Source organism: Centrocercus urophasianus, unplaced genomic scaffold (genome assembly GCF_019232065.1).
Source record: "Centrocercus urophasianus isolate 14NV4802_14NV808 unplaced genomic scaffold, USGS_Curo_1.0 seq_39, whole genome shotgun sequence".
Classification (NCBI taxonomy): domain Eukaryota; kingdom Metazoa; phylum Chordata; class Aves; order Galliformes; family Phasianidae; genus Centrocercus; species Centrocercus urophasianus.
The window spans coordinates 4,469,289-4,495,100 of NW_024884966.1; the positions used below are offsets into that span (position 1 = coordinate 4,469,289).

Consider the following 25,812-nt stretch of genomic DNA (forward strand, 5'->3'; position numbering starts at 1 on the left):
CTAAACAACGTGGTATATCCCAAAAATAATTTTGGCAGGCCTTATGACTGTTGGGTTTGGATTTTTATATTTCTATTTTTTTCCTCTCTTCCCTCTCTACATTCAGTTTGGAAGTAATAACTACATGTCTTCTAATTATTATCATTTTGTAAGGAAGCATCATGCAACTGGCCTGCTGTATCTGCATTGCTTGGTGGGAACACTCTAAGTGGAAATGAAGTCTGGAAATGAAGACAGTTGCATTCAGCTGATGTGCATGGTCTAACAGTAAAGGTCTGCAGCTGCTGGCCTTTTGTTTTTCTCTGCTTGCACTATGCGGCATGCAGGCTCGAAGGTTGTTTCCTTCTTTCACTGGGAGGATGTAATATTTTTGGTTACAGACTGTTTTTTCTTACTGCAAAACATTGTATCCAGTAATGATACAAATTGAAAGGGGGACAGCTGACTCCCAAATTCCATGTTATGCTCCCAGCCAGTTTGATGGGGTTTTCCAATGTAACTGGGAAGCTGCTTTGTGAGTTCATGTGGGTGATCCAGTAGCCATGGAGTCCAGCAGTGACATCTTCAGAAGCATATATGTGATTAATGGTTCTTGTTTTGTCATTTCATGTGAAGTGTTGTGGGCTAAGCATTAGCTGAATTGTGCAGTTTCAAGCTAAGAGAAAACTTGGTGTTTGGCTACTAGCAACTCAAACTGGTCTGGTGTCTCCTTGATTTAGAGAAACAAAGTGTGTGTGACTAGGAGAGTTCTTTCAAAATGGACAAAAGTAGATCCTCTTTATCCATTGAAATTCCAATGTCTGCCTATTCCTCAACGTAGACCATAGAGTCACAGAATGGCTCAGATTGAAATGGACCTTAAAGCCTATGGGTCAGACTGCCAAAGGTCCCATCCAGCCTGACCTTGAATGCTTCCAGGGATGGGACGCCTCCTGCCAACCTGTGCCACTGCTCTATGTGATTCAGAAATGAACTGCAGGTATCATTTAGAATGTTTGTAATCTCTAAATTTGGTGTAGCTTTAGCAAAACTAATGCTTTCCTTGGTGATGTGTATGTTTAATTAAAGTGGATATGGGGAGGAACATCTGCTTTTATTATTGTTTGTGGGGACACTGCTGTGTATAGTGCTAAATCATGACTGTACAATATAAAGTTCTCCTGCATATGTTGTCCCATATGAATCACAGTCAAGCAGGCAACAAATTGCATCAAAAAGCAAAAGTTTGTCGAGACAACCAGCAGGGAATCTTGAAACTTCAAAGTAAGAACTCAGAAGAAGCCATAATTTGGCTCCTCAGTACATATTAAAGCCTTACATCTTGTTACTCTTTATGAATACCAGCAACTGGCTGTAGCCTACACTTGCGGGCTTAAAATAGCTTCTTCACAACACAGACTTGGCATCAGGAAGTGACAAGTTTGATATCACCTTCAGGTGAGTTTCAGGAAAAGGAATGTCTCAGCCATGTAGGTGAGACTAATGGATTATCGTACTGTTTTGGAAATAACCGCTGAGACCACAAAATATTAAACACTTTTCCACGTGGCGCATACCACACTGTATCCTAAACAGAGAGCTGGAAAAGGAAAAGAGAAGCTTAAGTGAAACCAGCTGATTGCTGCTGGCAGGGATCTAGTGCTGGAGGCTGCTGTGGAAGAGAAAAGCAGGGCATGGAGGTAAGCATGAGTTCATGTTTGAGGTTAGAGTTGAAATTTTTCTTTATTGTGTTTTAGGGTTTTTGACCTCCAGAATTTCAACCTTTTGTGCTGTATTGTTCCCAAAATATAACAGAGGCCAGTGCAAACATGCTACATATGCATTTACTTCATAAAGAAATCACACAGCATTTGCTTATAACTCCAGGCTTTTTTTAAAAGTGTTTTGTATAAGGGAGCAGATTCTTCAGCAGGTTCTTTTGTGTTAGGACACATTCAAACTAAAAGATTTAGACTGGTTATGAGAAAAAGTATTTTACAGTAAGGGTGGTGAGGCACTGGCACAGGTTGCCTGGAGGTGTGGTGGATACCCTGTCTCTGGAGATGCTCAAGGCCAGGCTATATGGGGTTCTGAGCACTGATGGAGCTCTGGGGGTCCGTGTTCAGAGCAGGGAGTGGGACTGATGGCATTTAAGTTCTGTGTTAAGTTCTATGATACTTGGAGGGAGAATTAAAAATATTGAGCAACAAATTTTACCAGGGTTCAACAAGGAAATGTGATTGATTCTCTTCTTTCTAAACTTTAATTACAGAATTAAGGCAGAACTGGTAGATGACACTTTACAAAAGCTTTTTTTCTATAGGTTTTTTTGAAGAAAGTGAAAACCACTCCAGTACTCAGAGGCCAGAAGCTATTCCAAGAGTAAATTCCTCCCTCTTCCACAGCAATGGCAGTTTTAACAAACTAATATTTTACAAGGCCACAGCGCAGCGTCAGCAGTGAGATGTGAGCTATTACTGTGTTTTCTGTAGTGCCTGCATTTGTGTTTTGTATTAATCATTCCTGGCAGTGGGAGCCAGCACAGTTTCTAGGTGATGGATTACTGTCTTCATGTAAAGCTATTGTATTGCAACCAAGTTTCCTGAAAAGCCAAACAATTGTAATTAGATGATCTTTAAGGTCCGATCCAACCGAAGCCATTCTGTGATTTTATGAACAGTTTTTTCTTGAGAAATGGTTGTGAAAGAGCTGAAGCCTTCTTTTCAGGTTGATGATTATTTTTGCAGGGAGAGGTGTTGAAAGGGGTTTCGAAAGCCAAGGCACGCTGGGTTGATAAACGGCTCTGCTTAAGAGCAGAGCAGGAAGCAAATAGATGGTGTTGCTTGTGGGAAGCTCTTAGAAGTAATTAGTGATAAGAGTGAGGAAGGAGGAAATCTGACTGGCAGCTGCTGTGCATTCAGCTCAGCCTGACCTTGGCCTAGAGGTGCCTTCAGGCTGCTGGGGAGGAGAGGTTTGCTGCAGGCTTTGCTGAAAAGCTGCAGGGAAGGTCCTCATGCTACTGCTCATCCAAAAGCCCCATATCCCATAGAATCATTGAGGTTGGAAGAGACCACTAAGGTCATTTATTTCAGCTGTCACTCTGTCACCACCATGCCCACTGAACCATATTCTGATTATTTTTTCAGTACAGGTGTTACAAGTTGATGAGAGATTTGAGGATTGCTGTTGGCACTTTTAGATGCCTATTGAGAGCAATGGCAGTGATGTTGCCCTAGGGTGTGAACTGCACCGTCCTTGTAAGCAGCTCCTTGTCCTGCAACAGTACAAGAGAGAGCTGCTGAGAGCCAAGGGGCTGTTGGACACAGTCCAGAGCCCAGGAGATCAGTTGGCAAGAAACTACACAGTGGGATTTAGTCTGACACGATTTGTTTGGGTAAAAGGGATAACTGATGGTGTATAGTGCGTGTTTTACCTTGCTACGTAGCTGAATTCTTTTGCCAAGGCAGTGAAATGATAACTTAATCCTTGATTGCTTCTTTCAGTGCTGCAGGCTGTACCTCTGGAAGAATGTTTTGTCAGCCAAAATGTACGTAAAGCTTTACCAGCCTCAGTTGCAGTGGCTGTTCCAGCTAGGTCACTGCTAACTTAACTTGTAGCCAGATGCTTTGTATTATCTGCAGTTGGTACCACTAGTCACGCATCTTTTCCAATTCTTGTTCCTGATTTTTGTTTTTATTTTTTTTTCCATCATGAATAAATTACTGACAGTAAAGTACAAGCCCTTAAGCAGCTGCCCAACATGTTTTTGAAGGTGCCGGGTGCTGGTACAAGTGCTTAGTGAAAGATCTGTCATATTCAAGAAGAAATAAAGATCACTGGAACAAGAAGTACAGAATGAAAGAGTATTCAAAATGACCTTCCCCATGAAATACTTCAGGATTATCTGATTCCCCAAATGAGAGCACTCAGCTGGGACACAATGGGCGTGAGAGAACTGCAGTGCTTTGAAATAGTTCTGTGGTGTGGTGAGTCAAGAATAGTTCACAGATATTTCCTACACTTAGAAATGACCACAGCCATTTGCTAAGGTGGGAGGAAGAAGAATAGACAAAGCAGATGCATAAGTTCTTCTTGCAGACAAAAACTGAATGTAGAAAATTGAAGGGCGCAGGGAAATGCTATGGTGAATTGGTAGCACTTACTTACAAATAGTTTGGGCTTCTCCTCACAGGTACTGAAGAAATAGCTGTTTTGCAAATAGAAGGAAATGAAAACACTGATTACACTTGCACTGTTCTAGTCCTGCTCAGGACTGCAGCAGCTTCAGGCAGTGCCAACATTGCAGCCGTACATTCATCTGCTCCTTGTGTGCTGTATGCATCGTCAGCCTGCAAGGCTTTAACTTGTAGCCTTTGCATGGGTTTGTCTCTCCTTTTCACTCCAAAGGTAGTTTTTGTTTGTGAAACAAATTCATTATGCAGATCTGTATGTTTTTGTATAATTCTAGGTTTAAACAGAATGGAGTGTTTGCCTAGAGCACTGTGACGTTTTGTCAGCAGTCCCCAGCTATTAGCAAGGCGGATACAAGACACAGGAGCTGAGCTGTCATGGTGAAGGCTTGCCTGTAATTTTCATAATATGCTGTTTTTTCCCTTTGCTTTTCAGCAAACGGGTCAATTATAGTTTATTCCCTCCAAAGGCTTCCCACCCATGTGCTGGGAAAGGAACAGCTGATTCGAATGATACACTGAGGATGAGGATTTCTTTTCTAGGTCAGGCAGCAGAGCAGCTTGGTGCATTTTACCCTGCAAAGCAGACAAGAATTTATTTTCTCATGCCATGTAGTCCAATAACTTGATTCCAGTTCTGAGAGCATACTGTATTGGAACAACATCAACAGCAAATAACTCCTATTCTTGATAGGTATGGGGATATGGTTGGGTGAGGAAAGCAATCTCTGTGATTTTGAAATAAGTAAGGTGCTGGGTAAAAAGGTTTGAAATCTTCATGAAGAAAGAATAACATATCAATGTATGCCAGATACTTCACACTGCTGACATTTAGCTGGCATTGAATGTCAAGGTAGGTATTGATTGCTTCCATCTGTATTGTCTTCACATTATTATCAGCTTGCTAAGATGGATTGGAGAAATATAGACACTACTGAAGCAGTTGAGCAGAGAGGAGGTTAGGTGTGTAGTCTATGCTGTTGGGAAGAGTAGAAGACAGTATAACACTTTTCTTTACTGTGAAAGTTATCAAACACTGTGATTTTACTATATAGCCAAATGCTTGAGACTTTCAAATGCATGAAGATTTTTTTTAAGTGCTGTTTTTAAGATGCCAGTGTACTGACAAGGTGCTGTTGGCAGACTGCGTTTTACTTGAGTGGTTCAGACATGTTGTGCTCTACTTGTACCTTCCAGGCTCCTTGCATGTCACTGGGAGGTTAAAGTTGATAATACACAGATGTTGTGCAACAGCCTCTCACTTACCACTGAGATCGTGGAATGTGTTTGGGCAGAAATAGGGAAATTCAGGTGGCTACTGAACCATGGAAGCACGACTAATATCTTCTATGCTAATGACCAAACCTTTCTGCCTACAGCTCTTATATTCATCCCCTGCACAGCTAGATCAATGTCATTTGTGCTTTCCCATGTGTATTGTAAATACTACTTGAGTCTCTAGCATGGTGCTGGATCCAAAATATGTTGTGTGTAGATTTGCCATTTGAAAATAACCCTTTGTATCTCAGCTGCCTAGTTCAGGAGGCACACAAAATGGCTCCAAGTTATGAACTTGCATGCTATGCCTGTGCCCAGAGCAGCCCACTTGAACTAGACACCCAGTGATGCTGAAACTGCACCCTGATTCAGAAAGTAGACAGTGTATCCAATGGAATTCCCAGTGTCATAAACATTGGTGCACCAATTGCATGCACCAAGACTGAGGTCCTACAAAAGGTGTCTGTAATCACGTTCTCTTTTGAACTGCACCCATTTCACATGTTACCTGCTTGCTTAGTGGCTAGTGGATGTGCTGAAGGAGGTGGAGAACTGAGTCCAGGTGTCTCTTCAGATTGGCATCCCCTTCAATGGATGTTACTTTTGGGTTAAAGACAAGAAGGCACATTTGTGGAACAAGAAAACAAGCTGAAGGAGGCTGTTTGACTTGTTGGTTAGGCCACCAAGCTGGCAGGTGTTTCCTCAGTTGCAGTTTTTGTGGCTGAAATAAATAAATTGCATGGGTATTCACTGGATATATGTAAGTTCTTTTGGGATTTGGACTTGACAGCAGGCAATGTTTATTATTTCTTTTTATTTTTCTTTCTCTATTTTCTTTCTACTTCAAGCTGCCAGCAGACTCCCCTTAGAAATTTCTGTGAATGTCAGCAAGTTTTTCTTCCTGAAGGACGAGAGTGCTGACACTTCTCACAGCAGGCACAGGGGCAGGGGGGGAGTTACTTTGTGCACATTTCATCTATTGGTGGAGGAGATGCAGGCATTGCTTTGGCTTGCTCCCTGCTTCCACCCTTCTGCTGTATCCATAAGAAAAACCGTCTTGCTTCAAGGAGCATATTAAGCACTGAGATAAATTTGAAGTGAGAAGAGCAAGGCCAATCTTTCCAAACTGTAGCTTCAGACTGCTATAGGTAGCTGAAAAACAGACACTGTCATCAGTTTGAGCTCTTGTAAATCCCACTTGCTGCACACGGTTTTAAAGTAGGCATCTTAAATCATTGTAGAAGGGGTTAGGGACATCCAAGAACAGCTCTTGATTCACATCTTTGTGTAAGGTTGCGGTGTTTGCTGGTGACTTGTTGACTTGCTCAACAGTCTTGACTTGCTCAAGTTGACTTGCTCAACTTGACAACAATCTAAGCCAAAAAGCCTCAGGATGGTGGATTGGGGCTTCATGATGTGGTTTCTGCATTCACTGCACATTCATTCTGAATATTGGCAGGAGGTGGGGCTAAAGGCATGAACAAAACTTTGATCTGTAAGTCTTGGATCCTTAGAAATGAGAGCTTGTGATCTGTGCAGGGTGAAAAGGATAGGCTGAAAATCTACAAGGAAAATACTTATTGCTACCATTATGGAACATGTATTTTGTATTGAAAAAAAAAAAAAAGAAAGTACGAAAGAGAAGGGAAATAAAATGATTTTTAAAAGCAACAAAAAGCACATTGATAATTGAATGAGAAATTCTGCATATGTACGCCTTCAGGAAATAGTCTAACTGGGTGCTGAAGCATTTCAGGCAGCTCTTGTGAAACTCCTGAAGGATTCCAGTAGCAGTCAGATGCTCACAGGGTTGGGTTTTGTTTGTTTTTTCCTCCTGTTTGCAGTAGGATGAGGTAATTCATATGGCAGTGTTACCCTCCTGCAACTGCTGTTTGTGCAGGCTCTGTTGTGCCACTGAAGAAGCCTTGTGAAAATTCAGACTGGCCTTCCCCCTTCCCGTAAAATACTGTTATTGAAGTGTCTTTGCAACATGTAATTATGTCCACATCAGGAAAGCTTTTCTACACAAACATCCCTCTAGTGAGTCTGTTGGATGTAGAGTTTTTCCTCTAATTTGTTAGCCTGTGGTACTGCACTTTTTTCAGTGTATCCAATTGAGATGTATCCTTTATATCTGTGGCTCGCATGGACATTTTAATGATGTTTTTCAGTCTAACCTGCTTACTTTGCATAGCATACCATATTTATTTTGGGATTAACCACATAGATCACTGACTTAGCTTTTTAGCCCTTTGCCTTCAGCTTAAGGTTGTGCTGAATGTGATCCCTACGCTTGCACTGATGCTGTGATGCTCTTGAACAAGATTGCCATGTGAGCAGTGTTTCCATGCTCCTGTACCTGTATGCATGCACACCCTGAGCTCTCTGCCTCTCCAGGAGCTCATCACACCACTCCTGGGCTGATTGCTTGGGACTGAAGCCACTTATGTGGCTGTCCCAGAGGCAGAAGGTTTTTACTGCCATTGTCCCAGGCTGGGACCTTGGTGTGTCCAGCTGGAGATCTCTGTGTAGTTGAAAGGCTTCCAAACTGTAAGATGTTTCTCCTGCTACCTTCTCCAATGGTTACACAGTATTACACAGAATCACAGAATGGCCTGGGCTGGAAGGGACCTCAGGGATCATGAATCTCCAACCCCCCTGCCACATGCAGGGCCACCAACCTCCCCATTTAATACCAGACCAGGCATCAGGCTTTACTAAAAAGTATTCCAATGCACAATAGTAATTGAAAGTCTGCGTACTGGATGCTCACCAAGCATTCTCTTAGAGCACAATAGCATCCCAACATCCAAGTGTATACAAACGAAGGATGAAGTTGTAATCCCCTTGTCATACCATGACTTTATGGGATACGTGCGCCGTTTGAATGCGAGGAGACGAACAATACGGGAAATATAGCTTTGACAGGAAAATACCCCGAACCCACAGAGCTCCTGTGCTGTCCAAATTCTTGTTTTTCAAGCCTTTTTTTTTTTTTTGAGTGAGCAGGCAAAAATGAGTTTTGTCAGTAGAAACTAAGTAACCGCCAAATATGCTTGGAATGCCTGCAGCACCAGAGGAATTTTCTAAGTAACAGTGATCACTTTTGTTCCTTTTAGCTACACAAATCTGAGCTCTGAACCCTCTGTGCTCTTTCACATTTTCTTTGACATATTTGGGGACTTTGTTTTAAAGGGAGTACATCTGCTTGCAGGTTCTTTTTTCTCAAATAGGGCAGTAGTTTTTTTGCCAGAGGTCGGTATTGGTGGGGAAGGAAAACTGAACCTCTGTAAGACTGTATTAATTGGTTATCATCTAGAAATTGGAGCAGTCTCGTGGGGCACAGCATTTTAATAGTTCTTGGCCTATGATAAGAAATGGGGAAAGAGTTTCTATAGACATAAGCACAACAACCTTAAGCAGTTTATCTTCTGATATATTCTGGAAAGTTTATTTCTAGGTATTGTGAGATAGAGGAGCTTGAAGTGATCAAAACCTGATTTAGTAGACATTTCCTCTCATTGTATGTGGGGAAAAAAAGCCTTGCAATTGTATTTGTGTGATATGTGGAAAAGAGGAAACGGCTTCTCAGCGAATTCTACATTTTCTTATCTGTTGCCATACTGCTGTATTTCAGTCATGTCTCTGTTTGACAACCCATTGCGTTACTAAATGTAATTTTGCCATTAACTGGCTTTGGGAAAGAGATTCTGGAGCTGAAATTTAGAGAGCAAAAGTCATAACGTTTAAATGTCAGAAAACCTCATTCTGAATCAGTTAGAAATATGCTTCCAGTTCAGGAATCTGCTTGAGAAAGATAGGCAAGCTCCCAAGCTTTGAACGTGAAGTTGTCTGCCTTGTGGCTTGCTGATGCCAGAGCTCTTCATTAACACCTTCACTTTATCAGCTTCTTCATACTAGGAGGCTCTTGCAGTACAGCAGAAGGTTTATTTGCTTCTTCATGGAGATGGTAAACTTGAAAATCATAAGCTTGGCTATTCTAGAATACAAGACTGCAAAAATTGGTGTTGAATCTTGCATCTCTGTCCAGACAGAGGTTTAATGCTGAGACAGCATGAGCGATGCAGAGGTCCTTTTGGTGTTCAGCTTCATCTGCATCCAGTATTTACCCTCAGAGGTATGGCTCACACTGGAATTCTTGTTTGAAGGATGGAATTTTTGAAAAACCCTTTAGCCCATAAAGCCATTAACTTTTAACCCATTGCTCTTCAAACAGAGCCCACATTGGCTTACTGTGGCCATATGGGGAGATTCTGTGAATATGGTATGTGAATTTATTAGATGTTCTAGCATCTTTCCCCTGCTGTGTTTCTGTTATTCTTGTTGTTTTTCCAGAAGTGGTGATATGAGTTGGAGTGGGAAAGCTCTGTCCAGAGCCATGGGGACAAATAATTCTGCCCAGCACAGCATTAGTCACTTGTTCTGGGGACCAGCTGAGATGTGATGGAGATGAGTCGGAACTCAACATAGTTCCTGTACTGCTATAATTTACAGATTACTCATACAATCCTAGAAGAGCTGAGGTTGGAAGGAACTTCTGCAGATCACCTGGCATTTGTCCTGTCGGTGCTGCGCTCAAGTTTCTTCACCTTGAGCTGATCCTGAGACCAGCACTGGGGCTGCCTGTCCTGCTGTGTTGAGATTCCCACATGTGCTGAGCAGGAGTGAAGGCAGAGTTACAACAGCATTTCTCTTTCAGATTTGTCTGGGAGCATGGAGTCCATGTCATCGTGGTATAACGGGGTCTGTAATTCAGGGACATTAACAAATTAGCTGATGGTAGTCTTAAGAAGTCTCAAAAATGGAATGGTTTGGATTATATCCACACAAACTTTAAAAAGAATAAAATATCTGCTAAATGGAGTTGTTCTTGCATCCAAAAGATAAATTATTGTGACAAGTGATGCCAGCTTTACTTATAATAAAGCATGGATGAATAGAAATTGATCTAAGGCAAACAAGCTTGGCTGCCTTGGCAGCTCCTCGGGAGCAAAGCTGAAAGTGTGGTGTTGCTGGGAGATGCCAAGAGCTTTCTGCTGTGAAGTCCACGTAGATTTTCCTCATCAGTTTGTTTTTCTGCTTGGGTCTTCAGCTTCTTTTTGGAGATTCTATCGAGCAGCTCCTGCTGAAAGGCACAATATGGCTCCAACTGTACTGGAATCTGATTTCTTACTGCTGCAGTGGTTATGGAAGATTGAAAGCGGAAAGCGGTAAACGTTTCTGGGGGATTTTCTAGTACTTCCCCAATTCATAGTTATTGTTGAGGTTGTTTCCTCTCCCTTTTTTTTCTTTCTTTTTTTTTTTTTTTACTTTAAATTGAAACTTTTTACTATGCATTATTTTTCCACAATCTTCTGAAAACATTTGAATATTACATATTCATTCCATGAGAACAACCATGGCCTTGTGCTAGAGGCAGTATCATAGAATCATAGAATGGCCTGGATTGAAAAGGCCCACAGTGCTCATCCAGTTCCAACCCCTTGCTGTGTGCAGGTCACCAACCAGCAGCCCAGGCTGCCCAGAGCCACATCCAGCCTGGCCTTGAATGCCTGCAGGGATGGGGCATCCACAGCCTCCTTGGGCAACCTGTGCCAGTGCCTCACCACCCTCAAAAAATCACCCTCATTCAAGTTTATAGTTTGAATGTTGCTACTGCTATTGGAAATGTCCTTTTTCAGAAAAAAAAAAAATAAAAAAAATAAAAAAAAAAAACCTCCTGGCTCATTAGGTGACATCATACAGCCTCCATACCTCTTTCTTACTTGCTGTCCCCCAGTTTTGTTCTCCTGCTTACCCACTTCTGATTGCAGCAAAAAGCAGGATGTGCTATGACTGATGCAGAGCATGTGCTGACTTGTCAGCTGGCTGCTATCTTTAAGCTACACAGAAAGATAAGGTCTGAGTTGTCCTTGCCTTTCCCCAGATATCTTTCATCTCTCCTCCTTTCTTGTGTTGTTTTCCCCACTAAAGTTGTGGGGGGGAATTATACTTGTGTCTGGTTAGTGTGTCTTGGTCCTGCAGCTAGTGCAACATAAGAGCTATTGGGATGCTCTGGGGTTTTGTTGCTTGCCTCAGCCTTAATAATAGGCAGTGTTGGTTGTGTACTTCATGGCTAGCAGTGCTTTGTGTAGGATGCTCTGTCTGCACATCCACACAGTGTGCTGTAGTGGGGCAGGGAGCCTCCTGGGAACATTCAGCGGTCTGGGTGCTGCTTCCTCCCATCTGTTTAATTCCCATGGGGTTTTCAGTTGGGCAGAAAATCATTTCGTAGCTTGCTGGGCCCAGCTGTGGGATGATGGATCAGGCTGTGCATAGCATGCTTCTGTGTGGTACAGTGCGCACACTCCATCCTTTCCTTTGGGAAACATTTGTCAGATTTGCTCTTTTTTAGTCCAAGAGCACAGGACAGCTATCTGTATCCTAAATACTAGTGTCTTTTGATGTTTTCTTTTGTGTGTGCTTTCATTAAGTGTACGGAGAAAAGTGGTTTCATGTGTATGTGCGCATCTTTAGAAAATGAGGTACTCGTTTTTAGACCTTCAGTCTAAACTAAGCCTGATACATCGCCTAGTGTAATCCATCCTCTTGAAGTATGTGATAGGACTTTTCAGATTATATCCTTATTGCTGCTTTATTCCAGTGCTCAGTAATATGTGCTGTCCCGAGGGCTGGAAAGGTCAAGTGTGCTGTCACAGGACAATCCTGCTGGGAATTGGGCTGGGACAGAGCAGAGCTGCTGGTCCGAATCAAGGGCAGGGCAGCCCTTGAGCCCTTTGAGCATCTCTATGTGCTGAACTCACACACTGAGCCCAGGCACTGTGTTTGCCTTGCTCTGTAGGAAGAGTGATCTTCCTGTAGGAACAGGAATAAGCCTTCCTCACCAACAAGAGCTACCCTGCTCACTTGAATGACCCTGTGATGTGGCTGCTGCAGGGTAACATTGGCTGAAATAACTGCTACTGCTAGCCAAAGCGCTGCTCAGTCCTGGTAGGTGAGTTAAATTCATATCAAATTCAAGCCTAAGTAAAAAGAAATGATGGACTTAATTTGTAAATAAATATTTTTGAGAGACTGTGCTGACATTACGATTCTTCAACTCACTTCTCAACCCATGTGAGCAGCATAAAGTGATGGTACACAGCTCCTGCTCTGTCAAAAGAAAGAAATCATTGATGCTTGCTGCAAGGCTTTGCAGATGGCAGGAGCTTATCAATGCCATTTGCAAGGCCCAGGGCAAAGAGAGCATCACTTCCTTGTGGCTGTGTTTGCAGGGTTTCTCCTGCCCTCTGCATGAGAAGATGCTGCATAACCTGGTGCTAGTGTCTGAATCATTGGTGCAGTGGCTGTTGCTCTGCTGTTGTCTTACAGACTGCTCTGGTGCTCACTGTGTTCTGTCAGAAAGTTTTCAGTTGTGCACATGACAAAGTAAAGGAGTTGCTATTCTCCTCTGATTTGAGGAGAGATGGGAGGAAAGAAACAAACTTTTTAAATGCAGTGCTCCAAAATGAGATATTAACAGTAGAGCGATTAAGCTGAAGTCCCTTTAGCTAACAATCTTTTTCTTTTGTCTTTCTTGCCCCACGTGCTGCACCGTATCATTGCTGCTGCTGCTACTTCTGAGAGCAGCAGGACCCAGCCGAAGGTAAGGACCCTTATTGCTTTTTGCTTGTGGTTCAGTCAGTCATGTGTTAGCCAAATATTGAAAGCATTTCAGAAAAACAGCCCTGCAGCTGGTCAGCTGTTGAGTAAGAAACTCGAAGCATTTCCTTGCTGCAGAAGAGCACTGTGTAGCCTCTGCCAAAAGATGAGTCACGGGAACAAATGAGAACATACATGCTCAGCATTACAGGCTGTGAATGGGAGACTGCTTGTTGTCTGTGGGTTTTTTAAAGCGTTTTCTGGTATTTGTGTTGTAGCAAACTCATTTTGTTGGTCCCATGACTTTGTACTTGGCATGCTGATATCTATCTTTATCCTGGCACACTGGAATTCAGCTTTATTGCTGTGGTCATATATCCAATGATGTCTTGGGATGTTATAGTAGTGTGTGTAATTGTTTAATAAATTCAAAGAACCAAATAAAACCACGTAATTTCAATCAGGGAAACAGCAGTTTATTTAGAAGCTGCAAAATAAACTATTTTGTTTTACATGATGCTGCACGATTGCTGTACTTTATAAAAAAGGGGAAGGGTGTCAAAAAAGGAATGCATTTTGAAGATAAGTTGTTCAAATGTGAAGGATTTTGCTGCACTAAGCATTTTCACAGATGTAAGTAGTGTTGGATATGTTCGTAGTCCAGATTTTCAACACTTGTATAATTTTTTAACTTATTTTAATTGGCATAAACTCTTGAGAAAGATTCTTTCCTGCTTTGTGAATCTTTAAATGATTTCTTCAGATACCATGACATGATTCATTAGGGAATGGTATAACTGAGATCAGTCACTACAGAATCAATATTTCTCTGGAGGGTTTTTCTATTATTAATGTAGGTATGATGCAACACATTTTGTTCCTACAATCTTTACTAAATGAAAGATGTTAGGGTGTCTTACCTGCGTATACAGTGCTGCATGGTTGGTGCCCTTAGCATAGACCACAGACTTCACTGAACCTGAACAGGGAAATGTTTTAGCAGAGTTTCAGGAATAATCGAACTGGTGTTCAGAAGGTGAATTTGAGATGTTGGCAGAGTGCACTTGCTCTGCTAACGTGATCTGAAGTGCTACAGACACCAGCTCTGTAGCCTTAACAAATGGCTAAAGGGAAAAGAGCAGCCTTAATTAAACTTAGATGAGGAGTAAGCAGGCAAAGTGCAACCCATGGCACTTTCCTTTTCCCTATATCCTACAGAATGGATTTTGCCTGTTTGAAAGTAGACCAGCTCCTACCCTGGCTTTTTAATTTTTTTTTGCTTACAAATGCATAGCTGGAGGCATTGGTTTGCAAACATCTATTTCGCAGCCTGGGATCCTGGAGCAGACACTGCCCTGTTGTGGGGATCAGCAGTCACAGTGAAAGATGCCTTAAAATGGGTTCACTGCAAAAGTGAAACATTTCCATTTGAAAAGGCGTCAGCGCTATTCTTCTAGTGATACATTTGCTCACGGACTTTAGTGATGGCTGCTTCTGTTTGTCAGCAGTATAGAAATACACACTGCTCATGTACAGAAGGGTTCCTGCCCTAAGGCATGTTGTTAATTTATGCAGACAAGAAGAACTGGGAGGTGGTAGGCAGAAGCAGCCAGGGGACATCTGTCGGTTTGCAGAATAGCAGGTCTTGTGAGAAATGAATTGCAAGGATGGGATTGAAGGAAGATGAGGAGAGCTGCTTGTCATCCACTTGGTTGCCTCGTGGAGAGCTGCTGGAGAACATCGACAAGGGTTCACATAGCAGAAAAGAAGAAAGAAAAGCAAGGAAAAAATACAACCGAGGAACGGGCCTTCGTGTAGGAACGTGAAGGGTTTGTTTTCAGTCACTGAACTCATAGGAAATAAATAACTCTTCAGGAGTGCACATTGTGTTCAGAGTGGGCCCGAGTAGCACGATGTTAGCCAACGTAATACAGCACTATCAAAACTGAGATAACGTGTTTGATTTGGCAGTGGTTTCTATAAAGTACCCTCCTGGTTGTTTTTCTACAGGTGTTTGCTTACGATCACTGCTTTTGGTCTATGGATGAATCTGTCAAAGAAAAATATGCAGGTAATATTTGCTGTAGCTTTGTGCGTGTTGTCTCCGAGAACAAATGGTCTAATTATAATGCAGTATTTGCTAAAGGGCACAGACCATATGGCATGGAATATCTTTCCCCAGTATGACTGCTTGTTGTCAAAAGAAAAAGGAAAAACTTAAATCATTCCTGTTTTTCTTTTCTAAAGATGATGATTAGGATAGCAATAGGCATTGCTACCCATCTGCAGTGCAGGAAATTGAGAAATCCATCACAATAATGGGTTACTCATATTTACATTTATATTTTGAATACTGTTCTAAGTGCATCATTTTAAAAGCATCAGATCAGTTTCTTTCCAGGATATGAGGAATATTACTATAATATACCTGTTTGTTTTCCAGTTCTGATGAGAGCATCTTATTAGAACTTAATAATTGGAGTATTAAAAAAGCCTAATTTAGTACAGGAGTATTTAATTAAGAGATTCTGGGGTATTATTGGCATATTTTGGCAAACAGATTTGGTTAGATCTGAAGTATGTTAGAACTTAACAGTTGGTGATCTTTTCCTTTTTTCATATTCGTTACCTTTTAAAAATTGTATTTAGTTTAGCTTGTTTCCATGGATTTAAAAACAAATAAATAAAGGATGCCAATATTTGTAATAAGTAGTAGTTCAGTGAGGAATTGAGTGTGATATACAACGGGTTTATTTGACCTAAACCACTTAGATAGGCACAGCTATTCGGAGTTCTGATGGGAGAGTTTGCATGCATCAAGTCTTGAGTTGGCTTGAGTGTAAAGTTATGGACTTAATGAGGGCAAGGAAAAGCAGTGTTTGGTATGTGAAATTCACAGAATCACAGATCCCTTAGAGATAGAAGGGACCTTTAAAGTCTACCTAGTCAAACTCCCCTGCAATGAACAGGGACATCACAGCTGGGTCAAGTTGCCCAGGGCCTGGTCCAGCCTGGCATCAACCACATCTCTGGGCAACCTGTTCCATCAGTTCTTCAAGAAGTGGTAACCCTACATTTTGCTAATGCATACGTCCTTTGTATTACCTCCCATGTAGAGGTGATTTCTTTGCAAAATCACGTTTGGCAGTAGTTAAAATGTATGGGTTGAGGACATGTTGAGGTGCTGTCATTCACCAATGGGTGAATTCATGCAGCTGGTAGTAGATTTTCTGCTGATAAAACTTCTGAGCATGAAGATTGCTAGCATGCTGTTGTAAGCACATACACATATATGCACAATAATCATAGATTGTGAGTTTTGTAGTAGTACACATCTGCAGCATATCTACCAGCTGATGTCTGTGCTGCTGTTAAGAGAGCAAATACTGAATGCTAAATAATTTATTTAGGCACGAACAGACAAAAAAATGCTCTTTGCTTTTACATAATTATTGAAGAATTCAAAAGAAGAAAAAAACACTCTCCCACCTTTTACAATGCTAGCTTGTGTGCTTTATTTCTTAGGTCAAGATGTTGTTTTCAAGTGCCTTGGAGAGAATATTCTTCAGAATGCCTTTGAAGGCTATAACGCTTGCATCTTTGCCTATGGGCAAACTGGTAAGTCCCTTCAGAATGTATGCAAAACACTGACACACAGGTTGTTAATGTTCTGAGTGGAAACTTTCCATGGCTATAGTGACATTATTTCAGGAGAAATGCCTTACAACACAGGCATTTTTATGTTGTGCAAACATCAGAAAATGTTTCTTCTCTTTTCTGACATTAGATACAAGGTGGACAGGATGAGAAATGCTTGTATCTGTTGCTGTCTACCCTTATTTTTCACACTTTGGATTGTTATCTTTGATCGTGACCGTCCTTGAGTTCAGTGCATTACCCTTATTTTCTGCCTCTGCAGTCAGAATAAGCTTTAATAATCATCATTTTAAATGTAATATGCAAAAATGAATATGCTTGCCCAGTTGATTTTTTTCCTTGTGACATGCATGTGGGTATCAGTGGGTTGTCCTCTATAGCAGAACTATCTGTCTGAAAGTCTTCTCTGTTTGAACTAAATTACTTGTTTTTCTTTTCTTTTTAATTGTATAGTTTTTAAGTGATGATGTTCTGGTTGCTTTAAAATAGACAACTGCACAAATATCTTTCACTAAAATGCCAGGTTTTTGTCTTCTCCGCATTTGCCTTCCTCACAGCAAAAACCACTGTATTGCACGTTCACTAATTGTAAATTCAATCACACAGGATCTGGAAAATCATACACAATGATGGGTACTGCTGACCAACCTGGATTAATCCCTAGACTTTGCAGTGGTCTCTTTGAAAGAGCACAGAAGGAAGAAAATGAAGAGCAGAGTTTTAAAGTGGAAGTATCCTACATGGAGATATACAATGAGAAAGTCAGAGATCTTCTTGACCCGAAAGGGTAGGTAATGTGTATGTGAACACTGTAGTATGCTGTCATACACTTTTTTTTTTTAACATACCAACTTCATTGAATCATAGAGTCATAGAATGGCCTGGGTTGAAAAGGACCACAATGATCATCTAGTTTCAACCCCCCTGCTATGTGCAGGGTCACCAACCAGCAGACCAGGCTGCCCAGAGCCACATCCAGCCTGGCCTTGGATTCATCCAGGAATTGCCTTAATGGATCCCCTCTAAGGCATTTGGGTTGGATGATTTTCTCTTCCTCCTCATGTCAGTGTCTTTTTATTTTAAATAAAAATAAATCATTAAGGCTAAAAGCGTGGAGTAAATTCAGTCTAGTGCCAGCTTCTCTGAAGTGACAAAAATGTCTGTGTCAGTGTTGTATGTGTAGATGTAAGGCTTTTTAGTTGCTTTAAGTCCTTGTTCTGTGCTTTATTTTGGTAACTGTAAGACCATCATGTTTGAGATCTATCATTGAGAAGCTGATTGTCTGTAAATGTTGTCTTACATCAGGTACATGCTTATAAATAACTTCTTTTTTTCCAACCAGAAGCCGGCAGTCATTAAAAGTTAGAGAACACAGTGTTTATGGTCCTTATGTAGATGGGCTATCCAAACTAGCTGTTGCTAGCTACAAGGTAAGGATCAGTTTTATGAAAGGCTTGTGTTGGCATCCTGTACACTAGGGTACTGTCCCTTAAGCAAAATTATTAACCTACTTCTAATTGCCATGGTAAATGTGGATTTTAGAGCAAGAGAGCTGTACAACTGTTGTACTGTGATCACTGGGGAAAACAGAGTCAATAGCAGAAACTTGTTTTCATTCTATGCTGTTCAGTAACTCTCAAGGTCATTGAACTATGTAATGTAACAGCTTTCCTCCCAAATTTAAGATGAGTATAGCGTGTATTAATGAGAGGTGTTGAGTGATTGATTACAGAACCAGCAGTTAGCATAGACAGGCTTTCAGTATCGCTTGTTGTCACTTTTTGTCACCTACAAGTAGCATGCAGGCACACTGGAAATACAAACAAGTGGTTGTTTACATGACAAGTACTCATTAACATTGCTTGAAACTTTCCTATTGGGCAGTACTATACCTAATTGGGTAGCAAGTGTATGCGTGTGAATTTGTAAAATGCCCCAGTTTTTAAGAAGTACTGATGTACGATGGGAGAAATCACAAAATCATAGAATGGCCTGGGTTGCAAAGGCCCACAGTGCTCATCCAGTTCCAACCCCCTGCTGTGTGCAGGTCACCAACCAGCAGCCCAGGCTGCCCAGAGCCACATCCAGCCTGGCCTTGAATGCCTGCAGGGATGGGGCATCCACAGCCTCCTTGGGCAACCTGTGCCAGTGCCTCACCACCCTCTGGGGGAAAAACTTCCTCCTCATATCCAACCTAAACCTTCCCTATCTCAGTTTAAACCATTCCCCCTTGTCCTGTCACTAAAAAGTATGGGGTGGAATTCTGCCATTTTAGCAAAACATGAGAACGATGAAGTCCTTGCTTTTGTAGTCTCTCCATGTATTTATCTACCTCTCTTTGTCAGTTTCTGTTTATAGCAGATACGTTGCATGCATTTCTGTTTTATGTTGCCCAGCAGCTTTGCATAATTCAGCATACCGAGTCAGAGTGTTCTGTGGTGTGCTTTTAATTGGTTTTGGTTTTCTTCAGCATCATCTACCTAGGTGGGTAAATAAAAGCTCTGAAGAGGTGTTTTACAAGAGCATCCTGAAACAGGGGAGCTATGTATTTCCTAACTACTGCAGTAGCTGAATTTCACAACGTTGTTTAATTTCTAGACTGTAAAGGGAAGATAAAAGTAGTTGTTTGTTTCTCACATTGTATGAATAAACAGTGGGAAATGTGGTGGAAGATGCTTGCTAGATTTCACCAACATGAGATTGCTTTGGTAGATAATTGAAAAGCATTATAATGCAGGTTTGCTTATGGCTGTGAAAATTGTGTCTAGGACATCGAGTCCTTGATGTCTGAGGGCAACAAATCTCGCACAGTGGCTGCAACCAACATGAATGAGGAGAGCAGTCGGTCCCACGCAGTCTTCAAGATTATCCTCACCCACACACTCTATGATGTGCAATCGGGAGTAAGTAAAACATGTTATAAAGTCCAAATGTTAAGTCTGGACATGTGTCTTGTGCTTCATGTAGTTCATGGACTATAAAAATGTTGAGTGGAAAAGATCTCTGTAGGTCTTTTGCTGTAGTCTCCCATTCTCACTGTTAGCACTGGACTAGGTTAGCTAGGTTAGGTAGGTGACCTTGTCTAGCAGAGTTCTTGTACTGCTCACGTGCTGGCAATCAAATGTAGAGAAATCAGTGGGGAAATCATGTAGGGAAATGTGTTTTTTCGCAATGGAAAGCAGAAACACAGGTCTGGAGTTGGAGCAGACATACTGGAGGGTGGAGGAAGCATCTCCTAATCCTGGAATCTAAACAAAAGAAACTTGCTTTTAAGCAACAGTTTGTAGTACAAATTTGGAGGAGAGAGTAAATGCATAGTATTTAGATGGAAGACAGAAGTACAAGAAGAACAATTGAGAGTACATGTGGCAATCTCCTTCAAAGGATTATTTCATGTAAGTACATACAAAGGATCAACTTCATAAACAGAAATTCTTGCTACTTTCAAAGTGTGAAAAATACATTTATATGTAAATATTATTTAATCCCTTACTGAAAATGTGAGAAACTAAAATTGAAATTGATCTCTGATACCAAAAGTCTTACGCTTGTGCTCAGGCAATTCTTTAATGTCTCCAAAGCCTTGACAAAATGTTGGCTGTACCTGGAGCAAATATGAAGTGTGCATGTGTGCATAATAAAGCTGAAGAAGCACTTAGATTTTCTTCTCCTCCTCACCTCAGTCTCCCATAATCCTCTTATGCAGAGAGTTTTCCTCGTTCCCTGTTTGGAATTTTTTCCCATTTGCACTTCAGGTAGTCAGGCTATGCTAAACTCCCTGGTCTGCCACAACTTGCCTTTTTGTTTTTCCTGTGGCAGTACTGCATGCTGAATGTTTTGCTGTCTGGTCAGCTTGGATGCAAGTTGGTCATTTTGATTGGATTTACTGCGTCTTTCAGTGACCGCTATGTAAATTTTTGCAATCCATTTCTCTGGTTTCCTGTCTGCTGGTCATTTCAGTCCTGGAAATGACCATTTCACAATGGCCTGACACTTACGTTGTATTTTGAGAGGTTTGGAGCAATGTTTTTGGAAGCATATTGATTGTAATTACCTTGTTCATTTAGCAAAATGTAGTACTTTGCAAGTGTGATACTGAGGTACTTCTATAATAGATCCTGCAAAAGAGATGATGTAACCAAGTGGTTCTCAATGACCACGTTAGCTCTTCAGCTGTAAATTGCTGCATGAAATTTATGGAGTGTTTCAGAATGCCATTTTGGGTCAAGTGAGATAATTGGCAAGAATTACGAGGAATAATGGAGGTTTGTAACAAAATCCGTCACAGAATTAAAACACATACCAGATGCTATGTGTTAACTCAGATGTTGCTAAGGATATAGGAGACTTTTGCAATTATAACCATTTTCATATATTATGCTACTTGTCATGTTCATTCCTACTCACTGAAAATCGGGGATGAAACTTGATATAGAATCTGAGATTTTTGGATGTTGTTTTCACAATCAAACAAAAGCAGAGACTGTAGACCCCATGGATTCTTTTGATATGGCTCCTTGGCCTGTGTCCCCTTCTTGATTTAACATTTGACTGATGTGCCCTTTGTTCCCCTCCTCTGGAGATGTCTAGAAGACATCTGACTTCATGCCCTCCTGTTTTCATAGAATCACAGAATCATAGAATCACCAAGGTTGGAAAAGACCTAAAAGCTCATCCAGTCCAACTGTTCACCTATTCCCAACAGCTCCCACTAAACCATGTCCCTCAACACAACATCCGGTCTTTCCTTGAACACCCCCAGGCTCGGTTTTCTGAGCTAGTGAGTTAACACACCATATTGTTCAATCTGTAGCAGGGCTACACCAAGACATGAAGCTTGATTTTTGCTTGAAAAACTGTTGTCAAACCATGTGATTTGATTTTAGTGGTGAACAAATGATAGCTGTTCTCTGGTTCCTTTTGCAGACGTCAGGTGAGAAGGTGGGCAAGCTGAGTCTGGTGGATTTAGCAGGTAGTGAAAGGGCAACTAAGACTGGTGCTGCAGGAGACAGGCTGAAAGAAGGGAGCAACATTAACAAGTAAGAGTTGGTGATTATTTCTTCTCCTTTCATCTTTGTGATTGTGACTGCTAAATGTAGTATCTGAAACAGGATAAAATCAGTGTCAGCTTTTACAGCCTTTTTTCTTCTTCCCCCTCTCTCTCCATCTTGTATTCAGGACTCTTAGATGTTGAATGAGATCTCTGCCTATTTAAAATAGCTGGCATCTGTCTTTCTGTTCTTGTGTTCCTGCAACTACTGCTTAATTGCATGATTATTAAGGCTGAAAACATGTATTGAAAATGAGCAGTTGAGTTTCTGTGAGAAAAGAAGGGTTGAAACTGTATGAGAGGCTTTCCCATTGGAGCTCATTTTTTGAGAGAAAGGGGCAGTCTAAATATGCATTTGCCCTATGAATATTTACACTTGTTAATGGCTGCTTGTGTTCTTGGTGCAGATCCCTTACAACTCTTGGACTGGTTATTTCTGCCTTGGCAGATCAGGCTGCTGGCAAGAACAAGAACAAATTTGTTCCTTATCGTGATTCTGTGCTCACTTGGTTACTTAAAGTAAGTACTTCCATCTGTTATTAAAAAGAGAAATAAAAGAGAGGAGAAGAGTCCCATTCATTGAAACAAAACACTATTCTTTTGCCTTATTTTCTGTTCTTTTTTTATTTTAACTATGCTTGTCTTTGGAAAAGTAGCTGGATAGAAGCCATTGGTACCTTCACAGACTGAATTTCTTGTCTTCTGCTAATGTGTTATGGCCTAGAGAAGAAGGAATTTATCTTTTCTGGGTCAGTTAATGCACAGCTTCACACAGAACCTTGGGGCTGATTTAATTTGGGTTATTGCCACATGTAACTGAATTTTACATACTGGCATGGGTACCTTTGAAGACTTTGATTAAAACTATTAGCTTTTTCTTAATTGTCTAATATATTTACCAATATACTCCACTTTTGTCAGAAGAGTGTAATTGCAGAGCGTTATCCCACTTACAGTCTGAGGAACAGGTCATAAGGATTTTGCCATTATATTCATCCAAAATGGGCGTTGATTTCTCTTCCTTCGCACTGTTTGATAATCTGGGGGGAAAATATAAGCCTTTATTGTGATGGCCCTTGAATCTGTGAGGTCTAAATGAAAAACAGAATTGTTAAATACGAGTTTTCTCTATGTCAAAGTAAATGGCAAGGTCTTTTTTTGTTGTTCTTCCAACTTCCTACATGCTGTGACCTTAAAAGCATGTAGCCTGCTAATTAAAGTTTTGGAATGCAAATTTGATTTTAGGCATAGAAATGTTCTGAATTTGTCCAGTTCTCTGAATGAGTGGCAAACACAAATGTAGCCACTTCTATGTAAATAAAAAACACAAAAATCCAGCAAAAAACACCCTCTAGTAAAGGTATTTTTTCTTTTTTTGTCATGTTTTACCTGATGCACTTGAGTGATCAGAAGAGACTTAGATTTTGAAGGATCATTAAGAGAGGTTTGGTATACAGAAGATTTGTTATCAAACACGAGCCTCTTGTTCTCCCATTTTGCTCAGAAGCTCTGTGTATCTTGCTGACGGCTGCTATGAAAAATGTAATTTTGAATCTTTAGATTTTTATGTTTCTTACACAGAAATCTTGAAGACTGGGCTAGCTTACCTTAAAAATAACGGCACGCACTTATTGTCATTCTGTTTGTAATGACTGCAAGCCCAGCCTTTCCAGGGCTGATTTACAGACATTAATGAGAAACTGGTTTACTATTCATCTACCTTTCTTTCTTAACGTTGAGGAAACCAGTGAAATCAGCACAACGGTTTTATACACAGAACTTTATCAGGCAGTCTGCCTTTGGGCTTGAATAGCCACCAGTACAAGAGAAACTTTACCCAGCTTATAATGGATGTATTGTGAATAGGATGTATCACTGTAACAGCTGCCTGTGGATTTGTGATTTAGATGGTGAGTTAATCCTATTTTGGAGCCAATTAGTGCAGTTGATATGGCTTTATTTGGAAGCAGTGTACCTGGCCAACTCCCCAATGCCTTCATCTTTTTATGCAGAACAGGGATTGCAGTTTTTTGCAGAGTGCCATTTCTAATCTTTGCAAGCTGTTGGAGATGAGTCCTGGCTTCTGGATAGGCAGAAATCCCATCAAATGAGTTGTGCTCTTGTTGGGCTCTTTAAACTTTTCATTAGATGCTTTGGAAAAACATTTCTCTGTTACAGCGTGATTCCCTGCAAGGCATGTAAATTGAAATAATTTGAAATAAAGAGTGGCTGCTCCTCAGATGCAGAAAATGTGGAAAGCAGCCAGAAGGCGATTCTTTCTGCTTGACCTCTCTATAAATATCATTACCTGCAAGTTTTAGCCATGCCAGCATGCCTCACTGTGCTGAACACAATGCAAATGGGTTTATCCTCCCTAGCTGAAGAGGTGACAGCACCTTTCCATGAGCAGAGACAGCAGAGTTCTAGCAGTGCAGCAGTGAAGCAGCACCAGCCTGTGTGGCCAGTGCTTATCTGACCACTGAAGCAGCCAGGCTGCTGTCAAATGGTTTTAGGCATCACACAGCAAAAAAGTGTCTTAATGACATACTTAAAGGGCTGTTTTAATGATTGCTAGGAAAAGCTGTGTGTGTGCTTTGTAATTGAAATGGTTAAACAAGCAAGCTAATGTAGTCACGTTGCTCTAATGGCAGTGCATGACCTAGGTTTCATGGGTTATTAAAGATGAAAGTTAATAATGTGGTCCTTCTCAGAAAGGGTTGTTGAGGAGAAAAAGGAAAATATAAGAACAACAGATTTGCTGCAAAATTTAAAATGAAATGTTTTATTTTCTGGACCAGCCAAGACTGTAAAATGTAATTTTGCAGTCAGTAGATAAATGGAATGTGTCTTTCCTTCCCCCGCATCCTGACACACTGCCTTGCAGGAATGTGGTTTCACGCCCTTCTTCTGACAACCAAATTCCAAAAGGGCAATTTCTGACATAACTGGTTTGCGAGCTGTGTGAGTAGGGCAGAAGGGCCCATTTTGAAATGGTTACAGAAATAAAATCAACTGTATTGTTGAAGAGGTCTTCAAGTAATTTAAATAAAACATGTATTGAATTCTGAATTTGTTATGATCCTGCCTGAGCTCCTTGAGTAAGACATTCTGTAGATGTGCTAAGGAAAAAAAGGGAATTGCAAATAAAAATGTTACTTGATTTACAGGGCTCAGAATATTAACAGTGAACTGGGGAGCTCAACTGAGGAGCTCTGAGAAGTACATTGCTTTTACTAGTAGCTCCACTCCACTTCCAGCCATTATTTGCTGCCTGAGTTCACTGTCAGGTTGAATAAAACCAAAAGCCAAAGAAACATTCTGTTTTAACTTCATAACCGTGACCGCTTTCCAGGACAGCCTTGGTGGCAACAGCAAGACTGCCATGGTAGCGACAGTAAGCCCAGCAGCAGACAACTACGACGAGACCCTTTCGACACTCAGGTACGCAGACCGGGCCAAGAACATCGTAAATCATGCTGTGGTGAACGAGGACCCCAATGCTCGCATTATTCGGGAGCTGCGTGAGGAGGTGGAGAAGTTGAGAGAACAGCTCACAAAAGCAGAGGTAACAAATGTTTGTCTTGGCTTGTGTCCGAGCCACGTAGACCTCGTTTCAGAACTTTTTTACTGAGCTTCTGAAAGCAAAAGCCACAGAACGTTGGTGCATGATACCTACAGGAAATCTCCCTTCGTGCTGCTTCCACTTTGCTTTGGGTTGATGTTGAAATATGGGTGATAATATGAGATACAAGGTTCCCTTCAAACACTCAGTTGAGCTGTTCTGTTTTTATTAGGGGATACAGATCAGAAGAGCAGGATGAAGAGGGAGGCATGGGGATGGGGTCTAAGGGTTGCGCCATTTGTAGGTAGAGCTTTGCTTGTGCGTTTTGAGAATTCACTGTAGCTAATTCCTGCAAGATGTGAGTTGACTTGAACAACATTTGCTTGCTTACTAGTTTTTACCATTCTAAACTGAATCTCTTACAGGCATTAGAC

At 41.1% G+C, this 25,812-nt stretch overlaps 1 protein-coding gene across 2 annotated transcripts in view; it reads left to right on the plus strand.

Annotated features, from left to right (window-relative positions):
* Positions 1–25,812, plus strand: part of KIF13B (kinesin family member 13B) — a 120,592-nt gene that overhangs the window by 35,298 nt on the left and 59,482 nt on the right. The window contains exons 3-11 of one of the 2 annotated variants that reach the window (XM_042832727.1): positions 13,098–13,113; positions 15,120–15,180; positions 16,635–16,727; positions 17,373–17,553; positions 18,109–18,196; positions 19,535–19,669; positions 21,693–21,805; positions 22,224–22,335; positions 25,169–25,381. In XM_042832727.1, the coding sequence (XP_042688661.1) occupies positions 13,098–13,113; positions 15,120–15,180; positions 16,635–16,727; positions 17,373–17,553; positions 18,109–18,196; positions 19,535–19,669; positions 21,693–21,805; positions 22,224–22,335; positions 25,169–25,381 (1,012 nt within the window). The remainder of the gene's footprint in view (positions 1–13,097; positions 13,114–15,119; positions 15,181–16,634; positions 16,728–17,372; positions 17,554–18,108; positions 18,197–19,534; positions 19,670–21,692; positions 21,806–22,223; positions 22,336–25,168; positions 25,382–25,812) is intronic. The other variant, XM_042832728.1, reaches the window with a different exon arrangement.